At 39.6% G+C, this 12,087-nt stretch overlaps 1 protein-coding gene across 1 annotated transcript in view; it reads right to left on the bottom strand.

Moving 5' to 3' along the window:
* LOC116516611 (zinc metalloproteinase-disintegrin-like ohanin) overlaps positions 1-11,420 on the bottom strand; it is a 57,287-nt gene extending 45,867 nt beyond the window's left edge. Inside the window, 1 exon segment of the mRNA XM_032229215.1 lies at positions 11,258-11,420. Coding sequence (XP_032085106.1) covers positions 11,258-11,420 — 163 coding nt within the window.
* Positions 11,421-12,087: the final 667 nt, after the last annotated feature.

The raw sequence follows: 12,087 nt of genomic DNA, 5'->3' as shown, positions 1-12,087 counted from the left end.
ATGGTTGTCCAATCTTTTCTTAAAAACTTCCAGTGTTGGAGGCTTCACAAATCCTGGAGGCAAGTTGTTCCACTATAATGAGAACATAGTGCTGGATTAAATGGGCCAGAGATCTGATCCAGTGTATGTTCCTAAGTACATATCAGAGTTGGTATTTTGCTGGTTCGGACCAGTTCACCTGAACCGGTAGTGGAAAACACTGGTGGTTCCGCCCACCTGCCCTGGCTCTATGTCCTCCTATTTAGGCGCGTTTTCAAGCCAAAGTGCATGCGCGGAAAGCTTGCCGCATGCATGCATGGGGGGGGGGGCACTCACATTTGTGAACCAGAAGGGAAAGTAAGTGAATACCGCCCCTGGTACATATGTTTTGTTCTTGAGAAACTTGCAAAGAATGATACTCAGAAAGTCTGTAAAATAATATTTTCAGACCTGTTTCTTTGAGATGAATCCCTTGGCTTTCTTCATGTTACATTCATTTATGAACTTTGAAGTTGTCTACTTCCCATGCTGCCCCCTCATTTTAAAAAAGTACACAACTCTCATTTACAGCAGTGACTCAAAAGACAATATCAGAAGAAGATAACAACTCTTAGCTTTTTTGCCTTATGAATGTCCATATAACTTTATCTGGCAATGTCCATTTTTACATTTACAAAAATTTCACATGCCCTGTGGTGGCATTTCACTTGTCTTTCTCCTTACAGCATCACACATTAAATTTCCTCTGTATTTGTCATAATATTATTTTGTCCTAATCAGTGACATTGGAAGAATTAAGAGTTCCAGTAATGTAGATGGACTAATCCTTGAAAAACAAGTATAAACTCTAGCACAGTAAATCACATCTGTGTCAAGAACCTATAACAATAAACAGACATTCTGACATGTAGACTTTCTCATGGCAGGGATCAGGAAATACTAAGAAAACATATACCCTAATCATTACTGCAAAAAAATTGTTTAACAAAATGAAGACACTAAAACCCTTATTGACATTTTAGTGCTGTCCTCTACACAAGGTGATGGATTTTTCCACTGTGGCATCTGTTTTTTTTTATTATTATTATCTTTTCCAGTATCTTCCCAGGTATTGGCGTTAGGCTGATTGGTCTGTAGTTTCCTGGGTCTGGTTTATTTAACTTTTATTTAAGATGGGAAATACATCAGCTCTTTTCCAGTCCTCCGGTAGTTTCCTGGTGCTCCTGGGTTTTTCAAATATATGATACAGTGGTTCTGAGATGACATCTGCCAGCTCCTTTAGAACTCTGGGGTGTAATCCATCAGGTCCTGATGATTTGTATTCATCAAGATCAGTCAGGTGTTCTCTTATTATGCTTTTGCTTATTTTAACTTTTATTTCTAGTCTGTCTTTTACAGTTATGTTTCTGGTAGGTTGGGCTATAATTTTTTTTTGCATGAAGACCAATGCAAAGAATGAGTTAAGGAGCTCTGCATTCTCTCTGCTGCCTGTTATTTCTTTGCTGTCTTCTCTCTTTAGTGGACCAACTGTTTCCTTGATTTTTTTCTTGTTATTTATATGTTGGAAGAAACTTTGTATATATTACCTTTTACGTTTGTTGCAAGTCTTTGTTCATTCTGACCCTTCGCTTTCCTATCTGCGTCTTTGCAGATTCTGGCTATCTGCTGATATCCTGCCTTATTTATGTGTCCCTTTCCATTTTTCATTCTTGTCCTTTTTTAATATAATTTTTTTATTGTCTTAATTAAACAAAAAACACAAAAAAGCATCATCCTTCATTACATATTGTAGAAAGCGTGTCGATTGGTTACGAATACATTTCGTGCATTTCTTTCAGTCATTACTTATACTTTATTCATATTGAATTGTACATTTTAAATCAAAAATCTTTACTATCAGTGTACCATAATTATCATTTAAGTACAATTATTTAAATGTGCTTTATCTGAAGTCATTTGTATTTAAAGACACTACCACCTACTGGCTCATACTTGTCCTTTTTGTCTTTCAATTTGTCAAAGAGATCTTTGTGCAGCCATGCTGGTTTTTTCTTTGATTTCTTATTTTTCTTTATCGGTGATATTGTGATGGCCTGGGTTTTTATGATAGTACTTTTCAGTTTCCCAAGATTCTTGAGTTGCTTCCCCCTTTAGGATTTTCATCCAAGGAATCTTTCCCAAGTTCTCTCTGAGTTTATTAAAATCAGCTCTCTTAAAACCCAAGACTCTGGTACCATTATGTTCTCTGGCTTGTGTTTGCAATATATTGAATTCTAGTATGATACGGTGACTCTCACCCAACATTCCTGCAGTTTCAACTCCTTCTATCACTTCTTCTCTGTTTGTAATATTAAATCCAGTATGGCTGTGACTCTAGTTCCTTCCTCTACCTTTTGGAAAACAAAGGTGTCAGCTAGGTTGGTCAGGAACCTATTTGATTTCTCATTGGTGCACAATTAGTTTTCCAATTGATATCAAGGTAATTGAAGTCCTGCATTACTATTGTAATGTATCCTGCATATGTCCTGCATATATTTGTTAGTTGGTTGGCAAAAAAGCTATTTATTTTTTCTTCATGATTGGGTGGCCTATAATATACACTTACAGCCATGTCATTCTTTTTTTTCTTTTATGTTAACCAATATGCATTCTAGGAGGTTTTCGTCTTTGGTTTCATGCAATTCTGTAGCAATATAGTGGTCCTTTACATACAATGCAATTCCACCTCTTCTTTTACGGGGTCTGGGTTTTTTGAACAGTTTGTATTCTTCTATCAGTATGTTCTAGTTGGAATAACAGAATAAATTTCTGTTATTTCAACTAATGTCATATCTACATTTCTGTATTAATAGTTCAAGTTCACCCTGTTTGTTCCCCAGATTTTGTGCATTTGTATATAGGCATTTGAGATCTTTATGACTGAGTCTGGGTATGCTTCCTATGTCTCAGTTTGTCTTCCTTCCCATCCCTCCTTACTTCATTTTCAACCTTGCTTTCTAGGGGTTTTTGCTTGGAATTAAGTCCTGGAGATCCTAAAGATTGGTCACCCTCCCCATCCCAATTTTAGTTTAGCTTATATATATTTAGCCCTCCTTTTTTGTCTTTATTTTTAGGTATTGCTTTATGACCCCAGAATTATATTCTCACAATTCTTTTGCAAATTTGATTGTGTCCTGGACATAACACAAATGTCCCTGTGCATTGAATGAAAGGAGGAAGATGATGGATAATATTTTAAGTTATTCTGCAACATGGTTTTCCTTTTGTACAAATGTCTGAAAAGATAAAAAATTATAAAAATCAATGAGACATACGTGAATAACTGAGCATTATCATTCATTTTGCCCTTCAGTAGATCTGAATGTCTCCATGCTGCAAAGGATCTCACAGTGGGTTATCATGATCCATTGATTATAATCTTATCTTCATCAAACCAAATTTCTAAGCCAGTTATTGCTACATGAATATTCAACCTAGTTACTGAAGTAAACTATTGTCTGGAATAATCTAGTTACTGAACTAAGTTGTTTTCTGGCGTGGCACGACAAAACCGCGGTCCACTAAAGCAAGCCGATTCACGTAAAGGTAAGGGTTAGGGTTAGGGTTAGGGTTAGGGTTAGGTTAAGGGTTAGGGTTAGGTTTAGGGTTACGTTAAGCGTTAGGGTTAGGTTTAGGGTTAGGTTAAGGGTTAGCGTTAGGTTTAGCATTAGGTTAAGGGTTAGGGTTAGGGTTAGGTTTAGGGTTAGGTTAAGGGTTAGGTTAAGGGTTAGGTCTAGGGTTAGGTTTAGGGTTAGGTTTGGGGGGGTTAGGTTTAGATTTACGTGTTAATTTTAACTTTACCGCTCACAGCGTGCTGTTTTCGTTGCGCTGTGATGATGTCACGTACGCGCTTTCGTCGAGCGCGCTTTAGTCTACCGCGGTTTTGTGGTGGAACCGTTTTCTGGGCCAAATGACTCAGCTTTGTTGCACTCAAATCTGGAAAAGTTAAATTCTTGTATAAATCCATCTCCTATGTTTCTTTACAAGATTAAGTTTGTTCCATGAACAGAGTAAAAATCTGAGTCAGGGCACAGAGAGGTTTAAATTCAAAAAGTGAAAAAACTTTTGCCATTTCTTCTTACCAAATTTACATAGTTGAGAATTTCAGATACTCTCGTCCTTATGTCAAGGATGTTGCGGCTGTACTTCCTGTACTACAGAAAAGACAAAAAAGGGAAGAAGAGACCACAATTTTAAGATGCGGGGGGGTTGAATAAGAGAGAAAAAGAACAGGGCAGAGCAGGATGCTGAATTGGACAAAAATAATAATCCTATATATAAAGCAGTCCAATGAATTTTTTTCTGCTAATTTTTAACCTATATTTGTTCTGTTAATATATTAGCATGATTAATTTTTCAGCACCACTCAAGAGTCCTCCCCCTGTTTAGAGACAATTTTGGTCACCCTACTGAAGCGCTCAATGACCAACGTCCTCTCTCTCTCTGCTGGAATAAGCTTGCAAAAAGTCAGTGGGGATATAAACAGGAGACCCAGAATGGCAATAAAGTCATAGGCCTTAATTCACTCCCCAACGATGGTCCGGAGGGCAAGGCAAGGAAATGTCTGGGAGGCAAGTAGGCCGTAGGCGGCGGATATAACAGCGAAAGTCGCGGGGCCAGCCATAGGCAATGACAGGGCAAGCAAACGCCCCTTCCCTCGGAAACGAAAAGAACAAACGGGAGTCAGGGAAACCCCATGGTAAAAATGGGGGGGGAATCCCACTCCCAGCTGTGCCGTAATGCTCCCAGTGGTGGCAGCCAACCGGTAGGCTGCCAGGGGAGCCATAGGCGCACTTGGGCATTCGGTTCAGAAAAGGTTACTCATCACTGGCATAGACAAATAACAAAAGCACACACACGCGCGCGCGCGCACACACACACACACACACACACACACACACACATATATATATATATATTCTTTCAGTAATGTCTGTTGTGAGGGTATTGAATATGGTTAAAGATAAAGCTCTTCTGAATTTTGGAATCTTTATATGGCTAAGACATCTAGATGATTGGAAAAGGTGCGCAGTGGCTCAAGAAAGTGCTTCTGGGTAGAACTGAAAAGTCTGCTTGCCTCTTCCTGTACACGTTCTGGTACGATGCACAATCTGAAACCCACTTATCTCCTATGCCTGTAACATCACCACTTCTTGATTTCAAACAAAGTATTCCTTAATTCTGCAGATATCTTGGATCAAAACCAAGTAATTTGACTGAAAAACTGTCTTTGTTTTAACTATGACAACTACAAGAGCATTAATAATATTTACAGTCTTAATAAAATAAACAAAAGATAAGACACTATCTTACTTCAAGCCGTTGCATGCACTGATGCCTGCAGTTGAGTCAATATTATTGTCCATGATAATAGCAGTGATCCTGTATGGAGGCAAGAGGACTACACTGGTTAAAGCTTGTTTGCAGTATGTACAGTTCCAAAAGTGCAGTTCTAAAGTATTCTACCACATTAATGAAAAAATGAGTAAGAGGGCAACTAGTCCAGAATGTTTTGCTTGAGGGGGAACCTGCTTAGTATTGATTGTTCAAAATGAGCATAGGATACGATAATCACAAGTCTCTATTAAAGGAACTCACACTACAGAGGGAGCCCCATTGATGGTAAAATGCTAATAACTTTTGGGAAGACAATCAAGAAAGAAATAAAAAATGTTCTGTTCCAAATAACAAGCTTTTTTCTCCACCAACCTTGTCTTCTTGGAGGTGAACTAGTGCTGCACCACAGGATTTGACGAATTAATTCACAAACTATGTTCTAAAATCTTATAATAATGTAGGAAAAATTCCACATTTACTAATGTACCAATTAATTATTATTTCTTTGAGCTCCCACAATGAAAGCTTTCGGAAACATACATCAGAAATATAAATACACAATACCAAAAAAAGATGCCTATTTAACATGGAGGACTCCATCTAGTGGTGTGAATTTTGATCACTAACATCTTCTGGAAGCAGGACCAATATAGATATCAAAATCAGAAGATTTCGGTTACACATTAAGTAGGATGCATTTTTTTATCAATTGGGGCTGGGGGCGTGACCATGGACCTAAGGAAGCATGTTAGTGCTGTGATATTGTAACAGGTTCTGGCCCCTTTTAGTGAGAGGGAAATATAATGGATTTCTATATTCTGTACAAGTAAAGTAAATTCCTCTCACAAATTCTTCTCACAAACAAATGACTTTGCAGGTATCACTGTAATCTGGTTTAAAAATCAAAGTGCATCCTATCAACTTGATGTTCTAATAATAAACTTATTTGTGGGGTTCACTCCCCAAAATGTTTGATTTTAATCAATAGGAAAGAATTGATTGATTGAAATATTGCCCTACTAATTCTAAAAATAACACTAGTCTATTTTTATTTCCCATATTGAACCAAATATTTTAATAAAAGTGCTAAGGCATGGCTGGTTGAGTCACTGAAAGACCAAAAGCATGTTCCAATGGGAACTTATTTTGCTGATATAAGCCAGGTAGCAAATTTACCTATTTATTATTGCCTTTATTAATATCTTGATTTACAATTCAAATGAGATAACTGGCATAGCATTCTTAACAATGTGTTGAAATCTTGGCTTGTTTAGGTCAACCATGTTTAGATTTAGGTTACCTCTTTCATGCCTTAATAGGGCAAGACATTTCATGCCTTTCATGCTTCAGTGTGTAAATTTTGATAAAACTTGAGCAGCTACATAGGTCTCGTAAAAAACATTATACAGATTGATGAGGTGTCTGCGGAGCAGCATGAATGTGTAAAGAATAATTTTTAAATGTCTGTAATATTTCATAAATAACCTACATAATTCAAGGTCCAGAGGTTCATAAGTCTTGAGTGGTTCAGCTTTATCTAGAATTGCTAGGGTCAAGCAGAGTAGTATTGAAATCTGGAATAAAAAATTCTGAGTTCTGGGGTAAAACAATTTACATGTTCAATGACTATATCTACATCATCTACAAAATAAATCTCTACTCACTTAACTAGTCTACACCTGTGTCAAATGGAGACCCATAACCAGTTCATTTATTAGATTTGGAGTTTTTCATCTGGTGCTTGAAAGGCACTGTAAAATCTTCTTAAATTTAACTTTCTTGCATAAATTCAAGATCTCTAATTCAACAACTTGGTAAATGAGGTGGGGCTGACACAGAGAGAATGACTCAAAAGTTATCCAGTGAGGTTCCATGGTTGAGGATGGACTTGAATCTGGTCCCCAGTCCCAACCTTGAGCTGTAACCACTACACCATGTTCATCTAGAACCCAACTTTTATATTTCAAACTGATGCATTCTTGGAAGTTAGAAAGGATAATTTCATATCTCATGGTTCACAGTTATCACTGCTTCCCATCATCTTCTATGAAAGATGACCCAAGAGCATAAAAAAGAAGAAGAAATAGTAACTTTATTTCAGGCACAAGGGACTAGATTCATTGTATTCTGCCTAGTATGCAGGAATCTCCCTAGACTGCTTGCCTTCTCTTGGAAACAGATGAATAAGATTCCATGGAATTGGGGGGAGGGGAGTGTCAGTCCTGGACCTTTTGCAACTCTATGAAGATGCAAGGCTAATTTCCTGCTTGCTTGATCCTTCCACCCTGTTTGACTGGGAGTTTCCCAAGATTTTATTAATTATAGTAACCTATTAACATTAGGAAAATAATGTTTTAAGTCTCCTCAATTGTGTGTGAATTAGGCAGCCATATAAATTTGTTTAATAAATAAATTATCCAAGCAAGCACATAGATTGCAATGCAAAAATTCAGATGCCAGCAAAGGGATATCAAAAGCTCTCTTGAGTGATAATAAATAATTATCCAGATTTAATAATCCTGCCCAGTAGGATTCTTCATTTTCATGAGATATTAGAGCTGTGTAAGTTTCACTAAAATTAGTTCAAGTGCAAATCTTGATATAAATGTACATGCACTTTTCCCATGTTTCTGCAATTTAACATATTTGTAATCAAAGTGAAATGGACTTTCAGAATTTTACAGTCTCATGAGATTTATCATATGTAAGGTGACCAGATTTTCAGATTGGTAAAGAGGGACACCTTTGACCGGGGGGCGGGGGGAGCGCTTGATTAAAAATTTTATATTTTGTCAAAAGGTCACCCAGGACACTGAAACCAGCATAAATACGAATCTGTTGCCAAAATTTTGATCACGTGACCATGAGGATGCTGCAACTGTCGCTAAGTGTGAAAAATGGTCGCAACGGTCGCTAAGTGTGAAAAATGGTCATCAGTCACTTTTTTCAATGCCATTGTAACTTTGGTCACTAAATGTTTTCCCCCTCCTCGAGACACCTCACTTCTTCCTTCATTCCTCTTGCTTATCTACCTTCACCTTATCTGTCTTCTGATCTTTCCCTCTCTTCCTTCCTTTCTCCTTCCATCCTCTCTTCTTTCCTCACTCATTCCCTTCCTCCTTTTCTCTTCCTTCTTCCTTCCATTCTTTCAGCTTCATTTCTTTTGCCTATCTACCTTCTCTGTCTTTCTGCTCTTTCCATTTCTCTCTTCCTCTTCGCTTCTGTTCCTTCCTCCTTCCATCCTCTCACCTTCCCTCCTTCCTATTTCTTCCTTCTTCCTTCCTTCTGCTTATCTACCTTCACCTTCTCTGTCTTTCTGCTCTTTCCCTGTCTTGTTTCCCTAAAATCTTGTGGCTCATCTTAACTCAAAGTGTTCTCTCTTCCTTCCAGCCCATTTTTCTTTTTTTTTTTAAGTTTACAAAGTAATTTTCACCAATTCAGTGGAAAAAAGAAAACAGACAGCCCTCTGTCTCAATACACACATTCAAATAGAGAGAAGTTCCCTAAGGATGGGCTCTCCAGCACAAGTCCCAAAGCTTGGAAGAGTAAACCTCTGGTTCCAGTGAATGATACAGATTGTATTCAAGCAGTTCTCTGTTCCAAAAAAAAAAAATCTTGCAACGGGCCAGCTAATTGAGATACACTGGACAAAGGTCTCTTAAGAATGGGGTGGGTGTGTGAAGGAGAGAGAGAAAGGAAGAGTGAGAGTGATTGTGAGTGGTGTGTGTATGTGAGACAGAGAATGACTGAGTGTGTTTGTGTGTGTGAGAGAGAAAGGAAGTTGAGCGTGAGTAGGGTGTTTGTGTGTGTGAAAGAGAGTATGATTGAGTGTGTGTTTGTGTGTGAGAGAGAGAGAGGAAGAGGAATCCCTGCCCTGAAAAGGGAGCATCCTTCGAAGAGAGCAAACAAGCCCTTTGCGGGCAGGAGGCGGTGAGCGCTGCTTCCCCAAGGAAGCTGCGTGCCTTATCTTGCAACAGCCGGGAAGCTCTGCCGCCTGTCCGGCCGGTTACCAAGATTTAGGCAGCTCCCCGCAAGCGAGGACGGGCCCGCCATCTTAAGTAAGGGCGAGAACCGGGCTCGCCCTGCGCAGCTCCTGAAGACAGTTTGCGAGCCAAGCCTTTCCTTAGAGGATCCCCTGCAAGAGCTGCTTGGCAAGGGATCTGCTTAGGTGGCTGGATCCGGGGTGAACAGGAGGCTGGGGTGGGCATGGAGCCACGAGCGGAGGGCGGAGAAGAGCAGCGCCATCATCGCCTTTGTTCTTCTCCCGCCTTTCCCTCCCATTGGCCGCCAGCTGGAGGAGGTGGAACCGGGGCAGGGGCACAGAAAGGAGGCTGGGAAAGCCGTCCCGGACGGCTTTCTCGCACACAGGACGGGCGCAACCTGGGAGACCCAGGGAAATGCGCCTGCTCGCCAATCCGCCCACCCACCCTTGTGCTCCGGGGGCAGCACCTCCCCAGCGCCTTCCTTCACGCCCTGCGGAGTTTCTCGCACACAGGATGGGCGTGACCTGGGAGACACAGGGAAAACTCCGCAGGGCACGAGGGAAGCAGCACGGCAGCGGCGGAGCTGGGAAGGTGCTGCCCCCGGAGCCCAAGGGTGAGCGGGCTGGTGCGGGCTGGCGAGCGGGAGCCTTTCTCGCACACAGGGAAGTGGAGGAGGGCGGCGGCGGCTGTTTCACTAACCCCACGCAGGTTACTAATTCCCGGTTTACTCACCAGTGAAGCAGCAAAACAAAGCAAATGGCCGCGAAGGCGAAATGAAATGGAGACTCCTGCGACTCATGCGGCATGCTAAGCGGACTTCAGCCAATCAGTGAGCTGGTTGGGATGGAAAACTTTAAGCACGCCGCGTTTTCCATCCCAGCCAGCTCACTGATTGGCTGAAGTCCAGGCCAATCAGTGAGCGGCAGGCTGGGCTGGCTTAGATTTTTAGTGTAGAATAGAATAGATGGGGGAACGGAACGAGCGAGCTAGCGGCAGCTGATGATGGGCGGGGGAGCCAGCGAGCGCCAAAATAAAGCGGGGGTTTTTGAGAAGCGGGCGAGACGCGGGAAAAATGATGAAAAATCGTGCCTGTCCCGCCAAATGCGGGACATCTGGTCACCCTAATCATATGTCATCTTTACTTGCAGCTCTCTCTATAAATTGCTCTATGAAAATATTATTCAAAATATTAAGATCTCTAAGGTTTTAAATAGGATCAGATCCAACCAAAAAATAAAACAGGTTATAGGTCTCAATTACAACCCAATGTCACTTTCATAGTCTATGAACTCTGACAAATATGTGACTTTGTAATAATTTCCCTTTACAAAACACAACAATAAACAAACTTTAAAATGAAATGAAAATGAACAAGTTTGAGTTTGAAGATTCTCTGAAGATAACAACAATAACACTAGCTGTGGTTTGCTCAATATTATGCCAGCCTAATTCTGTGATATCTAATAGACATAGTGGAAAAAGATTAAAACTGAAAATACTTCATTTCTTTTCATTTCATTTCATTTTCCTTCCTAGATTTTCATTTCATTTATTTTCCTTCCTAGATTTTTCTTCTAACAAGATCTCTCTCTGTGTCCTCTTCAGTCTTCTAATCCTTTTCTACTCACATTATTGGAAAACCTTCTATCCAATTTGAACATGTTTTTGTTTTGAGGATCTTAGATCTTTTCTTTTTATAAAATCTGTTTGCTGATTGACAAAGTTTAAGCAATTACAAAAGACAATCTATGAACATTCATAACAAATATAATCTTTGAATTTTCTTTTGGTAGGTCTGTAGAAACTGAAGTGGAACAAATTTTGCTTAATCATCAAAGGAAACAATCTAGTAATCTGTTGGCTGCAATAATCTCTTAGCTGTAAGAATTTGAACAAGGAAACCAAATAAAATATCTTACCTTAATATGGAAAAACCGCTAAGCAGATGGTTACCAAGAGAACCTGGAACATTTTGGAGCCTAGATTTGGCTGGCAGACAAAGAATCTTTTTTTGCTTTCAAGACAAACTGAGCTTTTGTCCTGTTGACTGTGAGAAGCAATTAATGAGTCCTTCAGCTTCATTCATGCTCTTATATGATAAGGTATTTGCTAAAGGATTTCCACAAATTCTAAGTTGTAACAGTACTATTGGATGGCAAGTTTCCAGCTGGCTTAGCATACGTCACTCTAGAAATGATAGCTGGATGGGAAGGGCTATTTCAAGGCATTCCCCAAAGCAGAAGCCCAAAGGAGGAGTTTAATTGGTCACAGCAGATCTCTTCCTACCCGGCATATTAATACAATTAAATTTAGGTACTTTGTACATGAGTTTTTAAATTCCAAGGAGACATATAGTTTTTATGGTGAGTTAGAAGCACTTTTGAACAATCTAGCATCCTTTTAATATTGCTAGCACTTAGTGCTACAGTATTTGCTAATCAGGAAGCTCAATGACATGACTTATAATCTTTGAAAAATGATCTTATTGTGGAAAAGACTGAATCCATGTAAATGCATCTTCCAAAAGGATTCCTGACTTCACTACAGGAATACAAAAGCTTTATGCCATAATAGATCTTTCAATTTTTAAGAGACACCAGGATCCTTTGTAGAACATCTCTACCAAACCTCTTTTATCTGAAATAAAAGATTTATGTCTTGGTGGTGCATATTTAAGCTGACGTATTATGCATTCAAAGTGAGAATAGTCAGTGGAATGGCTTGCCTTCAGAAGTTGCTACAGCATGGA

This window comes from Thamnophis elegans, chromosome 13 (genome assembly GCF_009769535.1).
Source record: "Thamnophis elegans isolate rThaEle1 chromosome 13, rThaEle1.pri, whole genome shotgun sequence".
Classification (NCBI taxonomy): domain Eukaryota; kingdom Metazoa; phylum Chordata; class Lepidosauria; order Squamata; family Colubridae; genus Thamnophis; species Thamnophis elegans.
Note: the sequence above shows the minus strand (reverse complement) of the source record. Positions and strands in the feature narration are given on the sequence as shown.